General features: G+C 52.4%; 1 protein-coding gene across 2 annotated transcripts; it reads right to left on the reverse strand.

The window, feature by feature from the left end:
* Positions 1-165: 165 nt before the first annotated feature.
* Positions 166-20,995, reverse strand: Slc41a1 (solute carrier family 41 member 1). 2 transcript variants are annotated; one of them, XM_050147764.1, is made up of 11 exons: positions 20,640-20,995; positions 17,995-18,959; positions 9,770-9,877; positions 8,766-8,837; positions 8,032-8,176; positions 7,750-7,896; positions 6,946-7,093; positions 5,954-6,033; positions 4,979-5,113; positions 4,571-4,719; positions 166-2,346 (listed from the first exon to the last, which is right to left on the reverse strand). In XM_050147764.1, exons 2-11 carry the CDS (start codon positions 18,367-18,369, stop codon positions 2,161-2,163), a joined length of 1,545 nt encoding a protein of 514 aa, XP_050003721.1. In that variant the 5' UTR covers positions 18,370-18,959; positions 20,640-20,995; the 3' UTR covers positions 166-2,160. The 2 variants fall into 2 exon arrangements, with proteins under 2 accessions (XP_050003721.1, XP_050003720.1); XM_050147763.1 differs by having other exon boundaries at positions 17,995-18,989.
* Between the last annotated feature and the right edge of the window lie 2,896 nt (positions 20,996-23,891).

Genomic DNA, 23,891 nt, shown 5'->3' on the forward strand with positions numbered 1-23,891 from the left:
CAGGCCAGAAGAGAGCACCAGATCTCATAGATGGTTGTGAGCCACCATGTGGGCGCTGGGAACTGAACTCAGGACCTCTGGAACAGCAGCCAGTGCTCTTAACCTCTGAGCCATCTCTCCAGCCCGAGGCTGCTTTTCTGATGAGATGCACAGGAATGCCAGCCATTGAAATAAACTTCCACTTTATTTTACCAAATATAATTTATCAGTTAAGTCGACATCTGTCAATTCAGTTATAGCAACTATAAATAATTCTCTTAAGACACAGTTCTGTAATTTTTGAAGGATATGAAAGTAAACTAATTTTGTTTCTTCCAGTCAGGCCAAAAGTACATGCAATAGGTGCAGCCGGGGGGAAGAGATGAGTCTTTGACTGAAGTCAACTTCCCTCTCACGCCAGTCCTCCTCTGCTCACAACTGCTGGGTGGGGGTGCCTACCTTTCTGTATCTGGGCAAAGAGGGATGATCCAGTCTCTAGACAACCTGATGCAACACCAGAAATCAGGATAGGGTAAGCGGCTGGGGAGCCTGGGGTCACAGTCTCGGGCTTTGATGCCTATACAAGCCTGTGTTTGGGGGTGGAGTTAGGCCAGAGGGAAAAGCAGAAACAAGCCCAGATTGGTATTATTCTGCTCGATAGAACTTCAACTAGAAAAACCCCTACGACTCCTTCCAATTCTAAGGTCCTATGATTTCAGGTAATGTGGGAGGAACGAGGGTTCAAAGTTTCCGTAGGTCCAGGCACAGCTTAACCCTTTTCTTGCTCGGCGATCCTTAGGCTACACAGGGAAGAATCTATGGGCTCCTACAAACAGGCTAGGGAGCATCCCAGTTGCTGAGCTGTTTGGGGAAGAGACTCCAGTTTCCTTCTGATCATGTACAGGCAAATACCAAAGCAGCCAACTAATATCCAGCTTGCTCGTTCTAAACTTTCCTCTGAGTGTGTGGTGAGATGTATGGGGGGAGGGGGTTGTATTTTAGGACACGAAACTGCCGGAGCAATGGGGCCGGTAATCACTGCGGAGTCCGGGTCTGAAGAGGGAACGAGGCAGACCTTGCCTTGAAGTAGGCACAGATACCTACAGCGAGGGAACGTTTACTGCCAGACCAAAAGGGGCACATGGCCTCTGTAACCTAGGGAATGAGGTGAGGTTAGGGCTGTGATCCCCTCAGCACTGGCTAGCCAATGCCTGGCACCCCGTGGCTGTTGCTTGGTGGAGAGGCTCGTGGAGGGAGGCTGAGATTTGCTGAATGAGTGAATGGGTAAGGAATGTCAGTGGACAGGAGCCCGGAGGAAGGCCGACTGACCTCTGTTCAGGAAGCGACAGCAGTGAGACACCCGCAACTCACACCGGTCTCATTTGCCACATTTCCTTGTCCTGTCCCCAGTCGTGGAAGCCTATCATCCGGTAAGCTGTGGGGAAAGGGAGTGCTTGGGACAATCAGAGAAGCGGCCTGAACAGACACGAGGGTCTCTAGACTCAGGGGGGCCTCTGGAGACCTGTGGATGACAGTGATCCACGGAGAGCCCAGGCCACCGCTCGTTCAGCTGGACAGCAATCGGGCAGTTGGGCAAGGCACACGTACACAGACGGAACAGTCGGATCACCTGACTGTGTGCAGGCGGGCCCAGAACAACAGGGCTGTGATTACTAGGAGCTGAAGCCGCTTTCTCCTGCCCAGGGCTTTGAAGTTGGTCCACTTCTATAGAAGTACATATATGTGTGGGAGTGTTAATCAGCCCTCATCCCTCTGTTCAAACAAACTGAAAACAACCCAGAGCCCACTTACAAAGAGTTTCTCATTAGGGCCAGGGCTGAGGTCGCTAAAGCCAATCCAAAGGTCCCCAGATGCCAGACAGAATGCCAAGGTCCCAATCGACCTCACCAGGAGGCACCCACCATGGAATTGCACTTGGTGATTGTCTCAAAAGTCTACTTTTCCTGCTTATTTCAGTCCACCTGTCCTTCCTGAATTCTTGCTATCCAAACTTGGCTCAATGTATAAAAATTCCCATTGAAAATAATGAGAATTTGGTATCAAAGTGAAATCCCAGAAAGACGTGGGAGTGTAGTGTAGGGTGGGGTGGGGAGACGAAAGGGAAAAGATCCAAATAGAATAGAAAGTCCAGAGGGGTAGAGAATGGGCTGAACGGCTAAGCTAGTCCCCAACATCGGTGTCTCTGTCCCCAATGAGCCAGAGGACATGGAAGCTGAGTGCTAGGAGCCCAGTGCCAAGCAGGTCCCCCAAAGCTGTCAAGTATGGGATGGAGAAGTTGTCCGGGTCCAGGCCCCGACCCCACATCCAGTGCACCATCCAGTCTGCGATGTACAGGAGAATCAGCACCTGGAGAGACAGAAGGGTTCTGCCTGTAACCACCCTCCACCTGCAGGGGGAGCCAGAGGCCACATGACTGGACCTGTTCAGTGTATCCCAAGGCTTGGCCGGTCACAACCTTTTTGCCAGGACAGCTCACACTAAGCCGGGGGCTTCTAAGCTAAATCCTGCCCTTACAGGAACTCTGTCCTTGCCTCTAATTCTGGATCGGACCATTCTTGAGTTACTACAATTCCTGCCATGCTGGCCTCTCCAGGAGCCTGGTAGGGGCTGGCAGTTAGAGCCAGTTTCTCGCACAAGCATCTTCCTCCTTCGTCACCTGGGTAACAGCTGACTATCCAAGCTGCTTTCTCTTCACCCTTTCTAACCTGTTGTGGCCTCAAACAATCTAAGTTTATTCTAACATCATCTGTAAAAAAGGTTTATGAACAAGTCAGCTAAATACAAAGTCAGTAATAATGCACAGCCGTTCAAAACTCGTTCTGGATTAGCTACTATTTTGGGTTTTTGTACTTTCTGTAATTACAGACGGATGAGAATAGCAAGATCAGAATCTAGGCACTGGGTCCAGGACCAGTACTATCAACTGCAGTGGGGAGTGTGTCACAAATGCACAATCCCAGGCCTAACCCCGGGACTTCCAAACAGGAGTTCACATCTTAATCGGATTTAATGTACTCTGCCACTGGGGCCGCGCTTCATCTAGAATGCTAGGGCCTGGCTGAGGGGTTGAGGGGTCCCCACATGACCGTGTCTGTATGAGAATGAGATCCTTTCTTTCTTTCCTTCTTTTTAAATTGTTTATTTTTATATGCATTACTGTTTTGTCTGCGTGTCTGTATGAGGGTGCCAGGTCCCCCAGAACTAAACAATACAGACAGCTGTGAAGTGCCATGTGGGTGCTGGGAACTGAACCCAGGCCCTCTGGAAGAGCATTCAGTGCTCTTAATCGCTGAGCCATCTCCATCTCTAGGGAACAAGACACTTTCTAATGGTTAGGCTCTGCCATGGTCAACTGGGAGCGTTTATTCTTGTACTTTGTAAAGACTGTGGTATGAAAGTTCCGCCTTAAGGGACTCAGGTGCAGAAACCAGAGATTACTATTCTAGGGCCTTTCACATCCGCCCCCGCGCGGTGCACAGCCACCTTGGATTCCCCTGGCCCTGGCCCTGGCTTTGCAGCCCAGCCTCCCTGGAATGTCACAGCCCTTTTGACAGCTGCAGCGGAGTGCCACATTAAGAGTGTGACTAGATGCACTAGGATGGAAATGGCGGCAGCTGTCTTCACATCTAGCCTCCTGAGTCGCGCAAGAACACATGCCAGGACAGGTGCACAGCGACCTGCCAGAAGTCTGCTTCTCCACAGATTTAGAGAAGGAGGCACAGCTAAAACTGACCTTAGGGTCTTTCCAGATAGGAGACGGGAATGAAAGTTTGGCCTCGCACCTAGGTGAAGGGATGAGCTGAGACAGCCACAGCTGTCCCTTGGCATACCTACGCTCCTTTCCCGTCGCTGGTGCTCCTGATGGCATTTGCAAGGGAGCATGGTGAGGGATGAGCTGAGACAGCCACAGCCATCCCTTGGCATACCTACGTTCCTTTCCCGTCACGGGTGCACCTGATGGCATTTGCAAGGGAGCACGGTGATTTGGGTAAGTACTGCTGGGAAACAGCGTATGGCTCTTTCCGAGATTCCTAACACACAGCTTTCCTAAGGACTGAGTCGGGGGTTTGGCGGGATAACTGTTTACCAACAGGAGAATGGCTTAATCAAATCCAGCAACAACACAGCGAGAAGTAGCACAGCACTACAGAACGGCAAGGCTGGTGAGTCCTGAAGCTGGATTTGTCTCTAAAGTGGTTTGACGCTTGTTCTAGCTGTGTAGCTGTGAGTCCTTTATTTAAACGGAGCCCGGAGTGCACACCAGTCAAGTGGAGCTTTGGGGCGAGGCCCAGCAGGGTGCAGGTGGTGTAAGTCTCCCTGTCAGGCACCCTGTATCCACCTGTCTGTAACCCTGCTGCTGGTCCATTGCTCTCTCTTTGAAAATGTATCACTGAGGCTGAGAAGGGACTCGACTAGGCTGAAGTCACACAGCACGGCAGTAACTCTTCTAGACCACCGCCTATGCTCCTGAGTCCCGGCTAGTGGCTGTCCAGGTACAGAGACCAGGCCCAGACTTGGGATTCTGATTCCTTGTGGGTGCACGGGCTCTCCCGCTTCCGCGAGGCCATACCTGGAGCAGTGCAGCTGTCATGTAGAAGATGATGAAGATGAGTGTGAGGGTGGTGTGCCCACCCTGCATACAGCTGATGGTGTAGAGGAACACCAGGTGCCCTGGGACCACGAGGAGGAAGAGGACCCGGGCTGAGCGTGAATTTACGTCTGGAAGAGGAAAGAGGAAGACAGGAAGGTCACAGGATGGTCAATGCCATGTTCTAGGCCAGCACACAGTTGTGTCTCCAGAGTGTTTCAGGAGAAGACAATGTCTCCTCCGGGCCCGACTCTTCAGAATAGCAGGCACAGCCCAGCAGAGGAGAACCTTGAACCAGGGGCCCCAGGTGACTCTCTAGTGAAGGTCCTGTCTGTAGACCCCCTTCCTCGAGGCAGGGACGGACCCGGGAGGCTGAGATGCTGTGCTTACCAGGGCTGAAGAAGGTGGTGCACGGACTGGGGCAGCGGCGAGGAGTTGGCTCAGAGTTCTCCCCGGGCATGCCGTTCATGTGGAGGAAAGTGGAGATGCGGCTGGCCTGCACAGCCACCAGGTTGCCCCCGACACCTGCAGAGAGACACACAGGACTCAGACTTGGAGTAGGAAGGGCTGGGAGGAAGCCACCGTATTCGAGTCGATGCAGACATAGCCCTTGCCCATGTGCCAGGAGAACAGAACGTGTGACGGAAGACGACAAATATTTCACCGCTTCTTAGGAATCCTCTAGGCTCTCAATTTTCCTTACGTGCAGGCGTGACGGTCCCACGTGCCCTTGAAGTGGCTCTGAGTGTGTTGGCAGGGATATAGCCTGACTGTGTAGCACAGACACCTGCTTGCTCCGGAGCAGACCCAGGCACCCAGAGCTCACAGACTCAATAGCCAGTTTCCAGTGGGAAGTGTGACATCGAATCTGGTACTGTCCCAGGAAACTGCCAGTTACTGCTTGCCTCTAACGTCACACCCCACCCCAGCCTCTGCACTTCTCGGTTTTGCCCTGAGCCCTGAGCGGTGGACGGCTGCAGGCCTCACACCAGTCTCCCATGCCGGATGCCTTTACTTCACTTGTGCAGCGGGAGGCACCAGCTGAGCAGCGAGAGGGGTCTAGTGGTTTTTTTTTTTTTTTTTTTTTTTCTTTTCTAGATCCTATTCTGTTTTTTGGCAAGAGCTTACTCTTGCAGGGGGCAGCCTGGAATTCTAACTGGACCCCCACAGGATGATGTCTGGGTCCCCTTGGCCCTTCAGGGCTAGAGACGTTCATGTTGATAATTTCTGGGGGCCTTATGGTCCCCTGTTGGTCATTTTACCCCACGTCTGTCTTTAAGTCTTTTCCTCTCTAGCCTGCTGGAACCCCGACTGACACAGAAGCTGTGTCCAGCTGTCCACCAGCAGCTGATGCTAAGGTCTCACCATTAATCACAGGTGTGAAGACAGCCATTCCTGCAAAGTTGGGGTCCGAGACAGTCTTGTCCAAGATGAGGCCGCCCACACTAAAGAGACACAAAGACAAATGGATGAGAGCCATAGGCCTATTTTTTTTTGAGCTATACATTTTCTCTGCTCCCCTCTTTTCCTCCCCCTTTCCTTCTACCTTCTCCCGTGACCCTCATGCTCCCAATTTACTCAGGAGACCTTGTCTTTTTCTCCTTTTCTCCTTCCCATAGGCCAATCTAATGTTGGGGACAAGGGCAGTCAAGTGGCTTCCAGGAGTCTCTCCTTTCAGTCTTGGGCTTTCTTGCATATCAGTTGCCGCTCAAAATCTCCTGACTTGGCATAGTGACGCTGGGACAAGGTGTGAGTGGAGCCACCTTCCCGTGAGGACCATGGTCGCATGCCTGCTCAGCACTGATTTCTGCTATGGTAATGGCACTGGCTCCAGCTCTTTCAGACTCAGTCACTGTGGTCCAGGTATCGCTGCTGCAATTGTGGCTAATCTCCCCATCCAACCAGACAGCTGCATTCCCAAGACCGAATGACTGATTCAAGGACAGAACTGTGGCCAACTGAACAGGAAGCAATGACATTCTATACTGGGTCTTTGTGCAACTGTTGGGGGAAAGCCTCTCCCCTCTTGCTGGAGCTGGGAGGAGCCAGAAGGGTGGAAAGCTGGACTGCTGATCACCACAGGGAAGGCAGAGTGGTAGACTCCCAGGGTCTCAATAGCACTGCGCGTGGTATTGCTGGGTACAGCTGCTTTTTTTGTAGTTCCCAAGGTCAATACGTCCTGCTTTGGAATGACACCTAACACAGACAGTTCCTGTCACCTGCAATAGCAGGACACATGCCTGACACTATGGATGCATTTCCAGCATGTACTCCATTTTTCCTGCTCTGGGACTTCAGATGGGGTCTACAGTGAGGCGGGAGGGGCACAGGGGTGTACACTCGGGGCCCCAGCCTACCTGCTGATGGCCATGGCAATGATGACGGGCTCCCAGCCTGAATACAACACCTCCCGTGTGGCTGGGCTCCTTCGGGCCAGCATGACCCAGATAGGCAGCAGGGCCACGAAGAAGGCACACACCAGGGGGTAGATGTATCGCCAGTGCTCTGAGAGGGCAGAGAGCAGAGGGAGGTAAGTACCAGGGCCCCAGTCCCCAGCTCCCCCCGCTCAGCCTGCAGATGTCCTGAGACCAGCCCTTCAACCTAAGTCTACCCCGGATGCCTGGAAGAGCATCACCCCACCTCATCACCACTGTGCACCCAGGAGGCAGCGAGGCCAGAGGAAGGAACGAAGGCAGAGAGCTCTCATTTTCGATCTGAGACAAGGCCTTGCTATGTAGCCCAAGTTGGCCTTAGTCTCACTCTCTTCTTTCACCTCCCGAGTGGCTGGGATCATAGGTGTGCACCATCACCACCAGCTCAGGCAGTAAAGTTAACAGAGGCAGACGCCAGACTGTGTGTGTCTTGGTCTGATCCCAAGACTAGAAGATTCTAGTCTTCCATTCTTTTCTTTCCCCTTTCCTCATCTCATCCCTCCAAGAGAAACAAAACCCCTAGGATGAAGCAGGGATGGGTTCTGAACCTCTCCCTTCTGCCGCCTGCCTGTGAACCGAGACGAGAGCCTGTCCAGCCTCCCCAAGACCAGGAGGTGTGGCAAACCGTTCATACAATTCACAATACGGCAAAAATCTTCACGCGTTCGCAAAATGGTCCCCATCTTTCCCGGAGTCCACCCACGCCATTCTCAGTGGCCTCAGCCTTACTCAGTTCCAGGTAGAGTCCCCAGCTGATGCCCGAGAGGAGTGCCAAGGTGATGAGGTCGCCCAGGCTAGCAGCGATGGGAGTGGCCACGTTGTCTGGGTTGATCCCGATTTTTCGAGACCCAATGATAACTCCAATCATGATCATACCTAGTGAGAGGCAGGCCACAGGGGGTGAGGAGGAAAAAAGGAGCTCCAATCCACAAAAGATGGCACCAAGATGCCGGGCAGGATCAACACCCTGGGAGCAGCATCCTCACCCCTGTGTCTTCTTCCCTCTCTTACCCAGCACCAAGGAGGCAATGAAGGCTGTGGCCACGCTGCTGGCGCACAACAGGAAGGCATGCGGGATACTAAAGTGGCCATCAGGGATCCAGCCAAAGACGACGGCAGCGATGGATGCCAGAAAGCCCACCACTGTGGCCTGCACCTGTGGAGAGACGTGGTCATGCGGAGAGCCTGGAGCAGAGTTCCTCAGTTGAGGTCACCCAATGGACTCTTCCTAAGTCTTAGCAAGCAGGCAGGACTGGACTCTACAGCCCTCGCAGGCTAGAAGGAAGCCTTTATTTTGTCTTAGTCCTGACCCTAGTACAGGGTAGTGCACCGTGCAAAAACCCAGGACACGCCACTGGCTGGCTGGAGATGAGGCGAGATCAACAGCCCAGAGATCAGTCAGAGCCAAGACCTTGGACCTAAGGGGGAAGACATTCGATCTGTGTGGCCTCCGGGGAGATGGGACAACACCGGCAGAGGACACTCCAACACTCACGAGTCTGATTCTACTGCAAAGACTGGTACAGGCTCAAAAGCCCCTGAACCACCGAGAGCCTGACATGTGACACGGAAGCTGCTGAGGTCCTCCCTATCCTGGCCATTTTCCTGAGTAACTAGTTACCCCCTAGCCTACTTTACAGGATGCTGGAGAGCCTCTTAGGAGCCCGCTGGGCTGACCTAAGCCTTTCAGGGATTCCTGACTAAGGGGATGCTTAGCTTATTGTCTCTGGTTCATGTTTTCTTACCTGGATGAGGGCCATATTCCCCGTGATCATCCGCCAGAGTTCCTTAGGTGTGTCCATTTGTCCAATATTGGCCTGAAAGAGGCGGGGTAAGGGTTGGAGCTTGCTGTACGGGGCCTGGGGTTCTATCTGTTAGACTGGATCAAAAAGCAATGCCGATAGCTTAAGACTCTGGGACTCGGCTATGAAAGAACCCAAGGCAGATGAGTTCCAGGATGTGAGGGGAGCTGAGGCAGATTCCACCCTGTCTTGTTTATCCAGCCAGCACGATCCTTCATGGATCTGCATGATGCTGAGGCAGCTTGTTCTCTCAGGGAAGGCAAGGTCAGTTGTTGGTCCAGGCCTGAGGCTGCCAGTATTTGGAAAGGAGTGGGTGGCACCAGCCAAAAGAAAGGAAGAGCAAGGGGTGCGTTAGGCTGGCTGCCCTCTACACTGTCTTCTCCAGAACTGGTCACAGAGGGTCAGGCCTGGTCTCCTGAGTTCAAACACGTCATGCCTCCCAGCCGTGGCTGCCTATTGGGCTTAATCCACGAATGGCTGTGGCAGACAGAAAGGACTGTGGGAGATGGAAATGCTTATTCTCTCTCGAAGAAGCTGTGATGGGGAAGGGGGATGGTTGGGAGGGCTGTGGGGAGGGCCTGGCTCTGCTCCTGCCCAGCTGCAGAGTAGGGCTGGAGATCAGAGGAGGCCCCCACCTGTGTGGCTGGAGGGACCAGCGTGATGCCTGCCTGTCGAAGCTGCACAAACAGTCACGAGGCAGGTTGCAAAGCAGGAGGTGGGGCAGGCATCCAGGGATGGCTGGGACATCCAGAGTCCAAGCCTGGGAACCATTCTGGGCAGGGAGCCCCTGCCTGGGGACAGGACACCCAGTCTGGGATCTCCCTCCACGGCTTCCCTTCCCTTCCCTTCCCAGGCCCAGGCAGTCGTGTGGACACCTACCCGTCTCTGTGTTACCCATTATCTTCTCACTGCCCCTCTCCCCCGCTCCCCACAGCTAGGACACTCACTGCAGTGGACAGCCTCGACGCCAGGGTCATCTCCAAGTTCCCTTTGAGCCCCAGCAGTGCAGGCACCAGGATGAAGACCTCTGTCACCTTCTGGAAGACCTCCCAGTGCTGTAAGACAAACACAGAGCCCAAGAACCTCAGTACCTCAAAGGAGCGGCACCGAAGCTGAACAGAGTGTGGGGTCAGGGGACAGGAGGGAGAACAGGACCAGCAGGGGCGAGCACACAGGCCCCCCCCCCCACCTCCCTGCAAGAAGCCTGGGAGTACAATAAGCCCGAGAATTCCAGAAAGCACAGCCCAACCCCCTTCCAGAACAGGAGAAACTCCTAGTCTGATTGTCCCTTCCGTATGCTTTCGTGGGGACACACAGGGGAATCACCCCGAGTTGGCTTTGCCTCAGAACCCCTTGGTAATGTCCTTTCAAACAGCACTCTGCAGCCCCCTTGCCTTCATCCAGTTTCTCTGTAGCCTCAGCCTTGGGAGGTGTTGTCTCAGCTGTGGAGAGCCGGGCTCCACAGGACTGGGGTTAGGGTGATTAGAGCGTTTGTTTGGTTTCTGTTTCCAAGGGCTTTGGGACTCAGCCACAGTAAGTACTTTCCTTAGCAAGCTCTGCAGTTAGAGGGTGCTTCTCCTATGGTAGTCGGCAAGAGATTTTTGACTCCGCTCTATGCTCCCATCATCTTAGCTAGCAGAAGCACATATACCCCTGTTGGGAGAGACTGGGCCTCGGGAGACGCGGGTTCTAGTCCTAGGTCAGTCGGTCCTGGCTCTCCCACCGACTTCTTCGGCTGACATATGTTAATATATTTTCTTATCCAGTCACCTCAACAAGCCAACGAAGAGCTATTTTTATTCCCATTTTGCACATGAGAAAATCGGAGGTTCAGAAAAGTACTAAGAGGCAGGTGGATTTCTATGAGTTTGAGGCCAGCCTGGTCTACAGAGCAAGTTCCAGGATAGCCAGGGCTATACAGAGAAACCCTGTCTCAAAAAAACCAAAAACCAAACCAAACGAACCAACCAACCAAACAAAAAACCAAAAAGAAAAAAAGAAAAGAAAGTTCTACCCCAGTTACTGTAGGAATCCAGGCTGGCGACTGAAAGCCCCCTTAGTTCTGACCAAAACTAAGGCTTTCCTAAAGAAGTCCAGGTTATGCCTCCCTTCCTGGGCCTAATGGAAAGTCTGCAGGTTCGTAAAGGGAGGAGAAGAACAGCAGGCGGATGAATATGAAGGCTGGTTTGGGTGTCTAGAGACGGGGTGCTGTGATGGGCAGGCGCATAGACACGGGTGCACAGATAGATACAGGGAGGGGTCTCATGCTGTCTTCTCAGCATGCTTCCTCACAGTGGCCAGCTGGGCCCTCAGACAGGTTCTGAAGGCATCAAGTTCCTGCTCAAGCGTTCAGTTCAGGGGCCATACTGGAGCCCACCAGGAAACTCCAGTCCCTCTACTCTATGCTCAAGAGCAAGGCTGCAAATCAAAACCACCTGTCAGGATGGCTAAGAGGACAGACAGAAAACACCACGGACTGTACGGACATGGAGATCAGAACACGTCTGCATTACTGGTGGGAGTATTCAGCTTCTATGAAAACAGTATGGGAGATGAATGGTGTGTGGTGGATATGCTTGTATCCCCAGCACTGGGGAGGTAAAGACTTTGCTGAAAGCTCATGGCCGGCTATCTACATAGCAAGACCCTGTCTTAAAAAATAAACAAGCATGGTGCGTGCCTTTAATGCCAGCACTTGGGAGACAGAGGCAGGTGGATCTCTGAGTTTGAGGGCAGCCTGATCTACAGAGCGAGTTTTAGGACAGCCAGGGCTACACAGAGAGAAATCCTGTCTCCAAACCAAACCAAACCAAACCAAACCAAACCAACCAAACAAGCTGGGGAGATGGCTCTGTCAGTCAGGTGCCTGTCACACAAGCCCAAGTACCTGAGTGTGCATCCCTAGAACTCCTATAAAAAGCCAGGCATAGCTGTGCATGTCGTTACCTTAGGACCTGCGGGGCCCTGAGGATCACTAAGCCACCAGCTTAGCCAACCAGTGAACTCCAGGTTCAATGAGAAACTCTATCTAAAAAAAAAAAAAAAAGTGGAGGCAGTCTGGAGAGATGTGACTGAGACCACTAACTGTAATTGCAGAAGACTCAGGTTCCTCAGGTTCTAGTCCCAGTACCCATATGGTGGCTCACAACCGTCTATAATCCCCCAAATTTGACACCCTTTTCTGGCCTTTCCAGGCACAAGGCATACATGTGATGCAGACATAATGTAGGTAAAATCCCCCCCCCCACTACCAAAAAAACCCCCAAACCAAAATAAAATGAAAAACAACAACAACAAACGGGTGAAGAGCAGCAGAGAAAACGTCCCGTGCTGACCACTGGTTTCCACGTACACATACCCATATAACATGTACCCAATCCATATAATACATACACACACGGTAAATGAATGAGTCATTATGATCTAGCAACCCTAGTACTTCCCCTGACTACTTACCCCCAAGTTCTAAGTGTTTATCCAGAATAACTGAAAGCAGGATCTTGAAGGAATGTACTCCTGCTCACGACAGTCCAGAGGTGGAAGCAATCTAACTGTCCATCAGTGGCTGAGTGGGCCAGTGAGATATGGCACAACAATACTGAATGACTCAGCCTCGAAAAGGAAATCCTGTCCCGTGCTACCAACCAAACCAGCCACAACAGGGCGAATATTGTATGATTCCACTTATTCCACGCTGGAGTAGTCATCGAATTCATAGAAATAAGAAGAGAATTGTGGGTGCTAAGGACTGAGGGCCTGGAGAAGGGAATTAGCATTATATGGATGTAGAGTGTAAGTTAGAAAAAAGGGAACTGAGGGCACACTTCAAGGTCACAGTATAGTTTCGCGTTGTGTGACTTCCTGCAACATTAAAAACAAACAAACAGGTGCTGGAGAGATGGCTCAGAGGTTAAGAGCACTGACTGCTCTTCCAGAGGTACTGAGCTCAGTTCCCAGCAACCACATGGTGGCTCACAACCATCTTTGGTGAGATCTAGTGCCCTCTTCTGGCGTGCAGACAAAACAGACAGATAGAGCATTATACACATAATAAATAAAGATCTTAAAAACAAACAAATAATCTAGATGGTATGTCTGTAATTCTAGCAGTCAGAGGCTCAGGCAGGAGGATTGAGAGTCTGAAGATAGCTGAAAGTACAAAGACAGAGTTTATCTCAAAAACCAAAACAAAGCTGGGCAGTGTGACACAAGCCTTTGATCCCAGCACCACAGAGGCAGGCGGGTATCTTTAGGGCCAGCCTGGTCTACAAAGTGAGTTCCAGGACAGCCCGGGCTGTTACACAGAGAAACCCTGACTCGAGAAAAAACAAACCAAAACCAAAACCCAAGATGCATGAGGCCATCAGAATGGACTGGGGACAGGGAGCAGAGGCTGAAACACTGGGTGGCTCTATAAGGCAAAGACCTTGACTTTTTGTTAGTGTCATGGGGTGTGTGTGTTGTGAGTAGGACCCAGAGAACAACTCATTTCTTCAGGGCTAGAGCATTCCCCTGCCTAAGCTCCTGGGCCTAGGATCCATTTTAGGGTCTCCTAAGGGACTTGGGCTCTCTGAAGACTCCTGCGGGGAAAGAGCACTCCCCTACATGCCCCCTCTACAGCAGTTCCCACCCTTCAGTTAATGCTAGGGAAGGTGAGTATCATCTCCCCTCCCAGGCAGCCCCTGGGAGGTGCCTCATGAGTTTTGGGAGTGTTACTCTCGGGCAAGGCTGGAACATCCACCCACCCCTACGGATTCAGTTTCCTTTAGCTGAGGCCCAAACAGCCTTGCCCCTCTCAAACTGGATAAACAGCTTCAGAAAAGGAAGAATTCTTCCCCTCCCTTGACAAGTGTGCTGACTGTGGGCTTCTGGGGCGCTCTCAGAACACAGCCCCACGCCTTATCCTCACCCAAATGCTTGCCTACCTGTGCCCAAGCTGCTAGCACTCCAGACGGCGAGGGCGATGGGGCATACGCCAGTAAAAGAGAAAAGTCGCAGAAGGAACACTCCAAGTATACGCAAGGGACATTTTCTGAACTGTCTGTAAGGAGTATAGCATATCTTTATTTTATATATACATATATATAGGTGCAGCTGGGCCTGGTGGTAGCATATGCCTGCTTGTAAGCCTACCATTCAGGATGATGAGGAAGGTTGTGAGTCTGAGTCTAGCCTGGGCTACACAGCAACACGAGCCTGAAGAAAAGAAGGTATGAAGTTCAGTTAACCCGCCCCCAGCTGCCACCACGAGCACCCCTAATCTTCTCCTTCCAATGCATGTGTGCTCTCTGCTTTTAACTACAGGGGGATCTAGAAGTTGTGGGGTTTTGGAAGGGATGAGATGGGACAGACGGGCAAGGAAAAGGACCAGGACCAGTAGAAGTCTTCCCAACTCACAGAGTACAGCCTGGAACTCGCAAGACCTGACCCTATGACCCAGCAAAGCCCTACGATGGCACTTGGAACAGAAGAGCCAATCCCCACATTTATTTTTCCTACCCACAAAACCCTCTTGAAAATGTCCGTCAGGCTGGGGGTCTATGGCCCGTATGGATGCATGAGAAGCAGAGCCAGCCAGAAAGCACGGCCGTCCTGAGGTTAGAGGCTGAGGACGGAGTGGTGTAGATGAAGGTGGTGGCCTAATTCAGGCTCATCCTGTTCACCCTGACTTGGAGCGCCTGCCCCTGAAGCCAAACCAGTCAGCTAAGCTGTTAGTCAAGCTACCACCCACACCTCCCTGTATCAATGGGGACGGAACAGGGTCCAGCAAGCTGCTTGGCTTGAGGGTTAGAGAGGAACACTTATGGATTTTTAATTGCTCTTCAGAATCCGGGCCCCTCTTCTCTTTGTTCTCTCTCTTTGACCCCTGATATGCGATGAGACAGCAGCCTCCACACTCAAAGCTCACCCTGACTCAGGGCAGTGGCCAAGCCTCACAGCTCAGAGGCCTTGCTGCGTGTGACTCCTTCCCAGGCCATCCAACCTGCTCTTCCACCTGCAACCTCATCCGGCAGAGCCTCCTGCTCCGGAAACACCAGCAAGCAGCGAGGGCAGGAAGAGATGGAATGAAGTCACTCAACGGGCCCAAACTCTGATTCCGGGGCAGGCTGGACCACCACGTTCACCTGCTAGAGCCTTGTCCCGGCCTGCAGGTATTCAAGCAGAGGGCCTCCGGGCACTGCCTGAAGGGACAGAGCTGTGCACAGCACACAGCGTGACAAACACAGGAGGCCAGAGATGGGCAGGGCAGAGGTGATCAAGGGAAACGGGATCTGAGCGTCCTGCCCAGGGGCTCCAGCCACCTCCCACACCTCTTCCCCAAGGCCAAGCTGCCATGCACTTCCATCTCTGAAGATACCAGAGAAGGGGCCTACTTTCTGTGGGTACTCAGCAAGCAAAGAGTGCGTTAAAATGAGGAGTCCCCCTCTTCAAATCTAGTTGAGAGGTCTAATGGAGATCACGCACCACCTCCTGCCATCCATTCCTCACCAAGGCTGAAAGACACTGGACGTGACGCCCTGCAGGAGCCCAGGACAGAGCTGGGGGAGGGTCACAAAGCACAGGCAGCTCGAGGCTTCCGTGCAGTCTTTTTCTGAAGCCAACACTGGGCTTGGTCCTACTTCTCTTGCAAATACTGGCTGCAGTAGGCAAGTCACAACAGACTACAGTCTCCTTCTCCTTTCATACTCTGGAGAAAAACCTAGGCTCCTTATTTCACTGTGGGGGCTACACGGAGTGAAGCGAGAGGTCAGACAAGAGACAGGAGTGGGTTTTCTAGGAAAAGCCCAGTCTTGGTTGCAGTGGAACCTTGGGCCAGGGAGGCATCTGTACTGAGGTGCTCCCAACAACAGGGACCTTGAACAACCACCAGAGGGCCCCATCTTGGGCCCTTCTAGACTGTCTCGCTGTAGGTTATTTTACCCTGTGAGGAAAGAGCACAGGTGTGACCCCTGTATCCAAGAGCATCTGTCGCCCCCATCGCTACCCTGGATGTAGAGTGGCTCCCCATCCTGTCCTCCCATTCACCAGCTCCAGTCATCTTGCTGTGGTCCCTGCTTTAGCCCAGCTGTGGTGGGAGTAGAGGGGGAGGGGCCCAGGAACAAGTCAGTCAATGCCATCTACAACAACTGAACCCTAGCTCTGCTATGAGCCAAGATGCCACACCCAGGGAGATGCCAGCCCTCTGTGGGCATGCTGGGGGGGGGTTCCGGGTACCCTTTACCTAAATCTCTCAATGTCTCAGGTCCATGGGCATAAAGCGAGACATCAGAGGACTGTTCCTTTCCTGGAACCCTGACACGTGGGAGGGCAGGGACTGATCCTCCTGGCCCTTTGGCTCTGGTTCGCTTTAAAAGCCAACACCAACTGTCCTGGTGCCCAGTCTGCCCTCTTCTTCAAGACAAGACAAAAACAGCAGGCTCCTCACGGTCTTAAGCCAGGTTGCAAATTCCGGCCATAACAAAGGTTACTGACATAGGCTCTGGGAGAGATGAACAAGCAGCGTATCTATGGCTCGGTTTCCCATCTACAGAATTGAGATCGATGCCCTTTTCCCACTTTTTAGGCTTACAGAAAAGCCCCCCAATACCCTTTCTCATTATCACCATCATTATCCAGAAACTAAGTGTCTCCTAGTTCACCCCAGGATGATGGTTCTGTAGCCCCCTGGTTTTCGCCTTGTGGTGCTGGGGATGAAAACGGGGGGCTTTGTGCACGCTGGGCAAGCACTGGACCACTGAACTGCATTGTCAGCCCTGCAGCTCTTTATGGGACTAATCTAGCACTCACAGAGTGGTAATGAGAACGAGGGTCTCAGAAAGGAGAGGCGAGGCAGACTCCATATTTCCTCCTTCCTCCTCCTCCTGCTCTTGGCCCTAGGAAGAAAAGCGACAGCAGGGGAGGAGTCCCAAGCTCTGGACTGGCCTCCTAACCTTCGTGTAGGAACAGTCCTCACAATAACAGGTCTGATGAGAGGGGAGGCGGCCAGCACCGGGCACTCTCGCCAGCTACAAATATCCTTCTCATTAGCTTCCAAAGTTGGAAGGTTCTCCTCGAAGACTCAGGGTCTACGTGCACATTTTAGACAGCATCTACAACCAACCCCCTCCCCCCCCCGAGACGGGCCCGGGGACCCCTACAGCAGTCTCTGTGTGCATGGTGTGCAGCAGGAGCTGGGCGCATGGGGAGCTGACACTGAGCTTCATACCCTTTTGGGGGACAGCATAGTAAGGGAAGCCTGGATAGGGGAGGAGTGGTCCCCATGGACACGGGCCAAAAACACCTGCCTCTGTACTTGGATAGAGCCAGTATCTAGCAGCCACTAGCCATATCCTGATTAACTCAGACGCACTTAGCACTGGTAGAAAGCACAGTATGCCTCCCTGAGCTTCAAAAACTTTTACTTAGAAACAAGACTTTCTCTCTCTCCGACCTGGAGGCTCTTGGTAAGCCCTGACTCACAACACACTCAACACAGCAGGCTCCAGGTCCTACCAACTCTTACTGTTCCTTCTACCCAGTATCCCGTTGCCGGGGGCCCAGAGCAGGTTCGTGACAGACGAGGAGAGACGGTTCTACCCAGGTTTTGTTCCCATCCCCAGCACTTATAGCCTTTTCAGATCTTACGCCACATTCCCAAACCATCCTCACTCACCAAAGAGACGGTGCCAAGGATGCACAAAGACAAGCAATACAAAATGCCTTAAGAGCTTTCTCACTGGATCAGAGACTCTCCTGACAGCTGAGTAAATTCCTGCCCAGCAGGGGAAGGGAAGAGAAGGCTTGAAAAGGCACTTTCTATCATGGGTATCCTTGAAACCGCCAATAAGGGGAAGGGAAGAGAAGGCAGACATGAAGGGAGTGCCATCTCAACAGCACTGTGGCATCATGGCAAGCAACAGCCCTGCCCCTCTCTCCTCCTTTCAGCCTGAGAACTGGAGTTTCATCTGTTACTGTTAGGCAATACTGCCCCGACCACCTCCCTGGGGCTACTTGGCTTCTCGGAGGCTTCTGTAGAAAGTAACAGAGACAAGGATGAAGCCAAGGATGTGATCCAAAGGGAAACAGTATTCTAGGAAGCAGCAGCTGCTTCTGACACTGAGATGAAGAGGAAGTTCCCAGAAGGCCAAGGAAGCGAGGGCTCCTGAGCAGAATCTATCCTCCTCGGTCTTACCTGCACAATGTCCAGCACCATGCCAGCTGCCACAGTCCCAAACCCCGCCAGGAGGAAGGGGAACAGCACTTGCAGGCCAATGGAGAAGGAGGTCTCCTTGAGCGGGGAGGGTGGCGCAGGCCCCCGGTCGGTGCTGACGTCGTCACTTTCGTTGCTCTGGCTCCCATTCTCCAGCAGCGCGTCCTCCTCCCGAACTCCCTTGGCGTTAGCTCGAGACTCAATCACCACCACCTCCACCCCAGCCCCATCAGGCCCCAGGAACTCTGAGGTCCCAGCCAAGGGCTCTCGCCCAGGGCCATCCGAAGAGCAGGGTGAGGGAGTAGGGCCAGTACCATTCGGCTGGTGGATGTCCTTTGGCTCTGGCTTAGAGGACATGACAGGCAGGGAGGAGAGGAGGGGAGAATTATTTATTTTTCTTTCTCGCTCCGACTCTAACTTGGGAAAGAGCTTAGTCTTGGGTTGAACCCAGGCTTGAGTGCCGCAGGACCTCTTCCCACGGCTCTCCACTCCTGCCTGGCACTGTAAAAACTGATCTACCAAAAGGCAGCCCCATCAAGCAATGCAGCCCGGGGCTGGAAGGAAACAAACTCTTCACTCCAGACGCAGCAGCTGCCACTAGGGGTGCGGGTGCCTACCCCCAGCTCTGCACTATGTAGGGGAGTAAATCTTTGGTTCTCAATGGCCAGCTCCTCAGAGCAGGGGCATGCAGAAGAGAAGGGCTCAACCTGAGTCTGGAATGCCTGATACTGCAACCCTCTCTTGTGAACGCTGAAATGAGTTCCGATTGTTCAGAACACAGCCTCAGTCTGGGGCTGGGGCTTCTTCCCACTCCTGCTGGGTGCCTTCAGCTTCCGGCAGCACCTTGGGCTCAGCTGGTCCCAGGACAATGTCTGCTGTCTTTCTCCTCTCTCCCAGAGGTCTCCTCCCTTCTTGAGAAGATCTTGTACTTTCTCAGTTGCCTGGTCCTTAAAGTCACAAGAATTTGTGTGGAACACCTTATGTGGGAGGAACGGGGAGGGAGGGAGGGAAGGAGGAAGGGAGAGAGAGAGAGAGAGAGAGAGAGAGAGAGAGAGAGAGAGAGAGAGAGAGAGAAGCATGTCAGTACATAGCAAAAACCAGTTCTTATAAGGACCATCTCTAGCACATGATGTAGTCTGTTACAGAGGTGGCCATTTGCTGTTTTTTTTTTTCCCCCACTAAATTTACGCTGTCCTGCCCACTTCATGTGGAGGCCCAATAGGTTCTCGTCCCAACAATCCCCCACCAGACAGCAAACCATGACTCCACTGGAAGATGCTGTGTAGGAGACTTTGGCATTGCCTTCTGAGCTGCCTGGGGTGGGCAGAGATGTTCTCAGGGGTTGTCTTCTCAAATCTTGATCAGAACTCAGTGTTAAGTGTAGTTAACTTACTTACCTTAGCGGTAAGTCACAAATCCCCTACCCAGTCACTATTCTGTGAATGACTTTTCACAAGACAGCCGTGGAAAGGCAGAGCAAACAAACAGGGAGACTGACTGTCCAGAGAAGCATTCCCAAACCTCTAATTGCCCTGGCCCCCTAAGAGGGAAAATGCCAGCAGGGCTCACCAGGCAGAGGGGCAGAGCAAGCCTGCCAGACCAAGGCCAAGAGCCAGAGGCCTACTTACTACCTACTTCTGCCCTTGAGAGTCAACAGCATTACAGAGACCTCAGCGGCTGGCCCTGGTCTGGGCTCTTGTCTGTATTTTTCTCTCTCCTCTATGCTTGGCCGAGTGAGCTTCACCTAGGGCATGGCAGTTAACTAGGTTGAAGAGACAGAGGGTAATAAAACTACCTACATATTTTGGTTGCCTAGGCTCCCCCAGTTCCCGAGAGTTCCTAACAGCTGGACAGAGCTCAATTCTTAAAAACAAACAAAAGTATCAGTAAAAGGTGGAGAAGGAGGAAAGAAAAACCAAGGAAGGCAAATCCAAGAGTCACAAGCTAATAGGCATTCACTCCCAAATCATGTGTCTTGTCTTCCCCGCTCCACTTTTCTTAAAGGAATCCCCCGGGCCTTGATTCCAACTTGTTGCTTTTCACCAGCATGGCTCTCAAAAGAAAAAAAAAAATTCCAGAGGGTTTTGCAGGTATGATGAACAGGCTGTTAGTATTCCAAACACTCACAATTAGTCAACTCCGGTTTGGTTAAGGCAGACTCAAACTCTAGGGTCCAAGTTATGAGTCCTCCATCTACTCGGTCGCCAGCCAAGCCACCTTAAACACAGCACCGTTGTTTTCAAAGATCCTCACTGTGAGTCCACAGCGCCCATGCCAGAAAAGTTTCTGAGTTCGTTCCTTAAAACCTGACACCACTGCCCCTCCCATCTCGCTGGCAGGCCACTTTGACCTGGAAGGGGGCTAGTAAGGGGGCAGGCCAGTCCCTCAACTACATCACCAGTAAGGCCACTACCGATGGGCCTGGGGCCCTAGGACGCCCCATTTCCTTCCCAGGCGGGGATGGACAAAAAGACCTGTTTGGGCATCCCCAACTACAGGGGTGGGAAGGAAGAGTAACTGGCCGGCTTCCGCCGCCTCCCTGCAACTCAGACTCTGCAAAGGCGCTGCGTGCTAGAGTCCCCGCTTCCCCCCGCCCCCCACCTAATCCCAGACCCAACAACACTGACCTGCACCTCGATGGGGATGAAGGGCGCCTGGAGAGTGGCAGCAGGGGCCCGTGGTATCGGGGTGTGCAGGGTACCCCCTCTTTTCATCACTCCTCCCCCTCAGCCGTCCTCCTCGAGCCCCAGCGTGTGCCCCGCTACACTCCCAGCCAAGGCGAGCGTCCAACCGCGACACCCGGCTCGCTACATTTCGCTTCTGCCTTCCTGCGAGGCCGCTGCTCCGATTCCACGATGGGGAAGTGGCCTGGAGTGCAGGATATTCCGCCTCGGGCCGGCGAGGACCGGACGGGGCCTGGGGTGCCGAGCTCGCTCACCCACAATCGCCTCTTGCCCACGGACTTGGACAAGAGTGGTTGGCTGTGGGTGGCAAACGTGATCTGGGGCAGAGCGGGTGGCACCCCCCTCCTCCATCAAAAAATAGATTCTGGATGGACAACTGCACCAGCCAATCAGGGCAGGAAGAGGGGCGGGCCCCGCCCAGGCCCCGCCTATTTCCCGCGCTCCGTGAGCGGGGGCGGGGGCAGAAACGCAGCAGAGCTACGGGAACTCGGAGTCGGAGGGTGGCGTGGGCTTGCGGTGCTCTGGCCGGTGGTGCGCGCCTGAGTTCTCGTGTCCTCGCAAGGCGAGCGAGCCTGTACACATGTCCCCTGCATCTTGACTCTCTGTCGTGAGCCTCTAGCCTTCCGGAAGACCCGAAACCACCCCCGTGGGCCGGCCAGCTGGCGATCGCCCGTGCCCGGCAGCCATCGCGTGTTCCTTCCCTTCGCCCAGCCCCTACCTTCTTCTTAGGCACAGTTTCTTTTCCTCAGGCTCGTCATCTCTCTCACTGGGTTCCGCGTTCCTCTCTGGGCGTCTGACCGAACCCTAAACGAATCTGCTTTAATAAAGTTTCAGCCTTCAAAGAGGTGGGGATGGGCAGGCTGGAGGGAAAATTTGTTAGACTCATGGCTAGGGCCACACATACCACCCAAGGTAAGGGTGGAGGGGAGCAGGTTTGCTTTGACCGACTCGTGGCCCCATGGGAGAGATGGCTCTATCCCGGGCGAAATGAAGTCCAATTTTCCCTGACGCACCTTGTGGGATCAAAGAGGAAGGAGAGTGTTTTCACCCTCGCCTTTTTTTTTTTTTGCCACTTCCTCCCTGGGGTGTCTCCACCTCATCAACCCCAAATCAGTACTAGTTCTCTTTGGGATGTTTTTGTGCAGGGGATGTGACCTCGCCATAAAGGACCTCCCACTGACAGGCTTTCCCCTCTTGTTGGTGGAACCTGTGACCAGTGGTTCCTTCCTGCCCCCCTCCCCTCTAGAAAGGAGCTTGGGGGTTATTGAGCATACCTTTGAGTGAGGATGGGAACAGAGATTATCTTGCTGGCAACCAAGCTTTTGGCGCACATGCTCTCCAGCAACCCAAGCAGGCATTCCTTTAGATGATGATGACAAATGTATCCATAATCCTGTCCCCACCTGCCAATCCGCATCCCTGCTTCAGCTCAGCTGCTGGGACACCAAAGGCCTACATTTTCTTAAGAACCCAGCAAAGCAAATGTCACTGTAGTCGAACCTCAATTTTTTCTTAAAAGCTGAGCCTGTGTTTGGATACAGAAGTTACTTCTTAACTGGGCAATACTAGGTCTCCTCCTGAAGGATCAGCCTTGTGAGTAGTGAGTATAGATTGAGAGGGACATTAAGACTGGTTGACGTGCCTGCCCAGCCTGGTGGTGAGGGTTGGTAATCTTAGCCCTTGGGAGGCAGAGGCAGGAGAATCTCTACAAAAAAAGCGGGGGGGGGGGGCTTTGTAGTCTACAAAGAGAGTGTTAGGATAGTCAGGGCTATGTAGTTGAGATTCTGTCTCAAGAAGACTAAAAACTTAGGCAATGGTGGCGCACGCCTTTAACCCCAGCACTCGGGAGGCAGAGGCAGGTGGATCTCTGTGAGTTTGAGGCCAGTCTGGTCTACAAGAGCTAGTTCCAGGATAGGCTTCAAAGCTACAGGGAAACCCTGTCTCAAAAAACCAAAAAAAAAAAAAAAAAAAAAAAAGATTAAAACCTTTTACCCAATGACAAACAACTTACAAACAAAATCTCTCTCTCTCTCTCTAAATCCCCTTACTTTTTATCTGCTTGAAAAGTTTCTCCTTTCAGTTGGAGTAAACTAAACATATGGGCAAGCACACAAAACCTCTTGTTTAGAACAAGCTGAGACACAGTGAGCAGGCCCATGTAGCCACCACTGAGAGGAAGAATTCAGTCATCACTGCCTCCCTAGAAACCACCTGGTCACAGCCTCACCTGTCTTCCCTAAGAGCCTCTGTCTCACACTGTTAGCTTTGTCCTCCAGCCTTTGGACTCTATGTAACTGAACGGCTCACTCGAGATGAGCGGTGTCCGTGCCTGGCTCCTCCCACTCCTGCAGACATGCGATAGCGTCAGTTAATTCACCTTTATTGTCGTGTAAGGTCACTAAGCAAGCATACGCGATCTGCATCTGTTGATGGACATTTAAGTTGTTTCCAGGTGTGATTATTACATGAGTTTACTATGTGATTAGTATATGGCATCCGGATGCCATTGGGTGCACTCACATTCTTGTTTGTCTGTTTTTGTGGCAGGGTCTCTCTGTGTGGCCCTGGCTAACCTAGGTCAGGCTGCCTTGAACTTCCAGAGATCCGCATCCCTGTGCCTCTGCCTCTCACGTGTTGGGATGAAAAGCACGTGTGCTCCACACCCAGCCTGCACTTGCACAAGGGAACAGGACGGAGTCAGAGGGCAGGCAAGTGTTCAGCTTTAGTAAATGCTACTAAGTGATTCTCTAATTTATATTCTTGCTAGTGATGTCTTATTGCTTCATAACCTTATTAATACTGGTACTATTAAGCTGAAAAAATTGAAAATGTAGCTATTCAATCCCAAAGGCCAGGACAAGCTAATCTCTATGGGTTCAAGGCCAGCCTGGTCTACAGAGTGAGTTCCAGGTCTGCCAAGGCTGCTGCTGAAACTGTCCAAAAACAAACAAACAAACAACAGCAACAAGACCAATTGTAGCCATTCTGGTGGATGGGTAGTGGTGGTTCACTGTGGCTTACATTTGTATTACCCTGATAGCCAATGAGGTTGAGAACTTTTCCCACATATTTCTTTGCCATTTGAATAGTTGTTAAGTACTATGTCAATTTTCCACTGGGCTTTTTGTCTTATCGCTTTTCAGGAGCTCATATATTTTGCATATGAGTTCTTCATTAGCTTTGGGTATTATAAAC

Source organism: Alexandromys fortis, unplaced genomic scaffold (assembly GCF_014885135.2).
Source record: "Alexandromys fortis isolate MF-2015 unplaced genomic scaffold, M_Fortis_MF-2015_v1.1 scaffold_58, whole genome shotgun sequence".
NCBI classification, from domain to species: Eukaryota; Metazoa; Chordata; class Mammalia; order Rodentia; family Cricetidae; genus Alexandromys; species Alexandromys fortis.

What these genes read in the sequence shown, in the direction of transcription:
- Slc41a1 (XM_050147764.1), bottom strand. Translation starts at nt 18,369, where the DNA reads ATGTCCTCTAAGCCAGAGCCAAAGGACATCCACCAGCCGAATGGTACT. An exon ending in TGGTGCTGGACATTGTGCAG is followed by an intron (nt 9,878 to 17,994) that starts GTAAGACCGAGG and finishes TTTGTCTTACAG; the next exon opens with CACTGGGAGGTCTTCCAGAA. An exon ending in CTTCACACCTGTGATTAATG is followed by an intron (nt 5,114 to 5,953) that starts GTGAGACCTTAG and finishes GTCTCTCTGCAG; the next exon opens with GTGTCGGGGGCAACCTGGTG.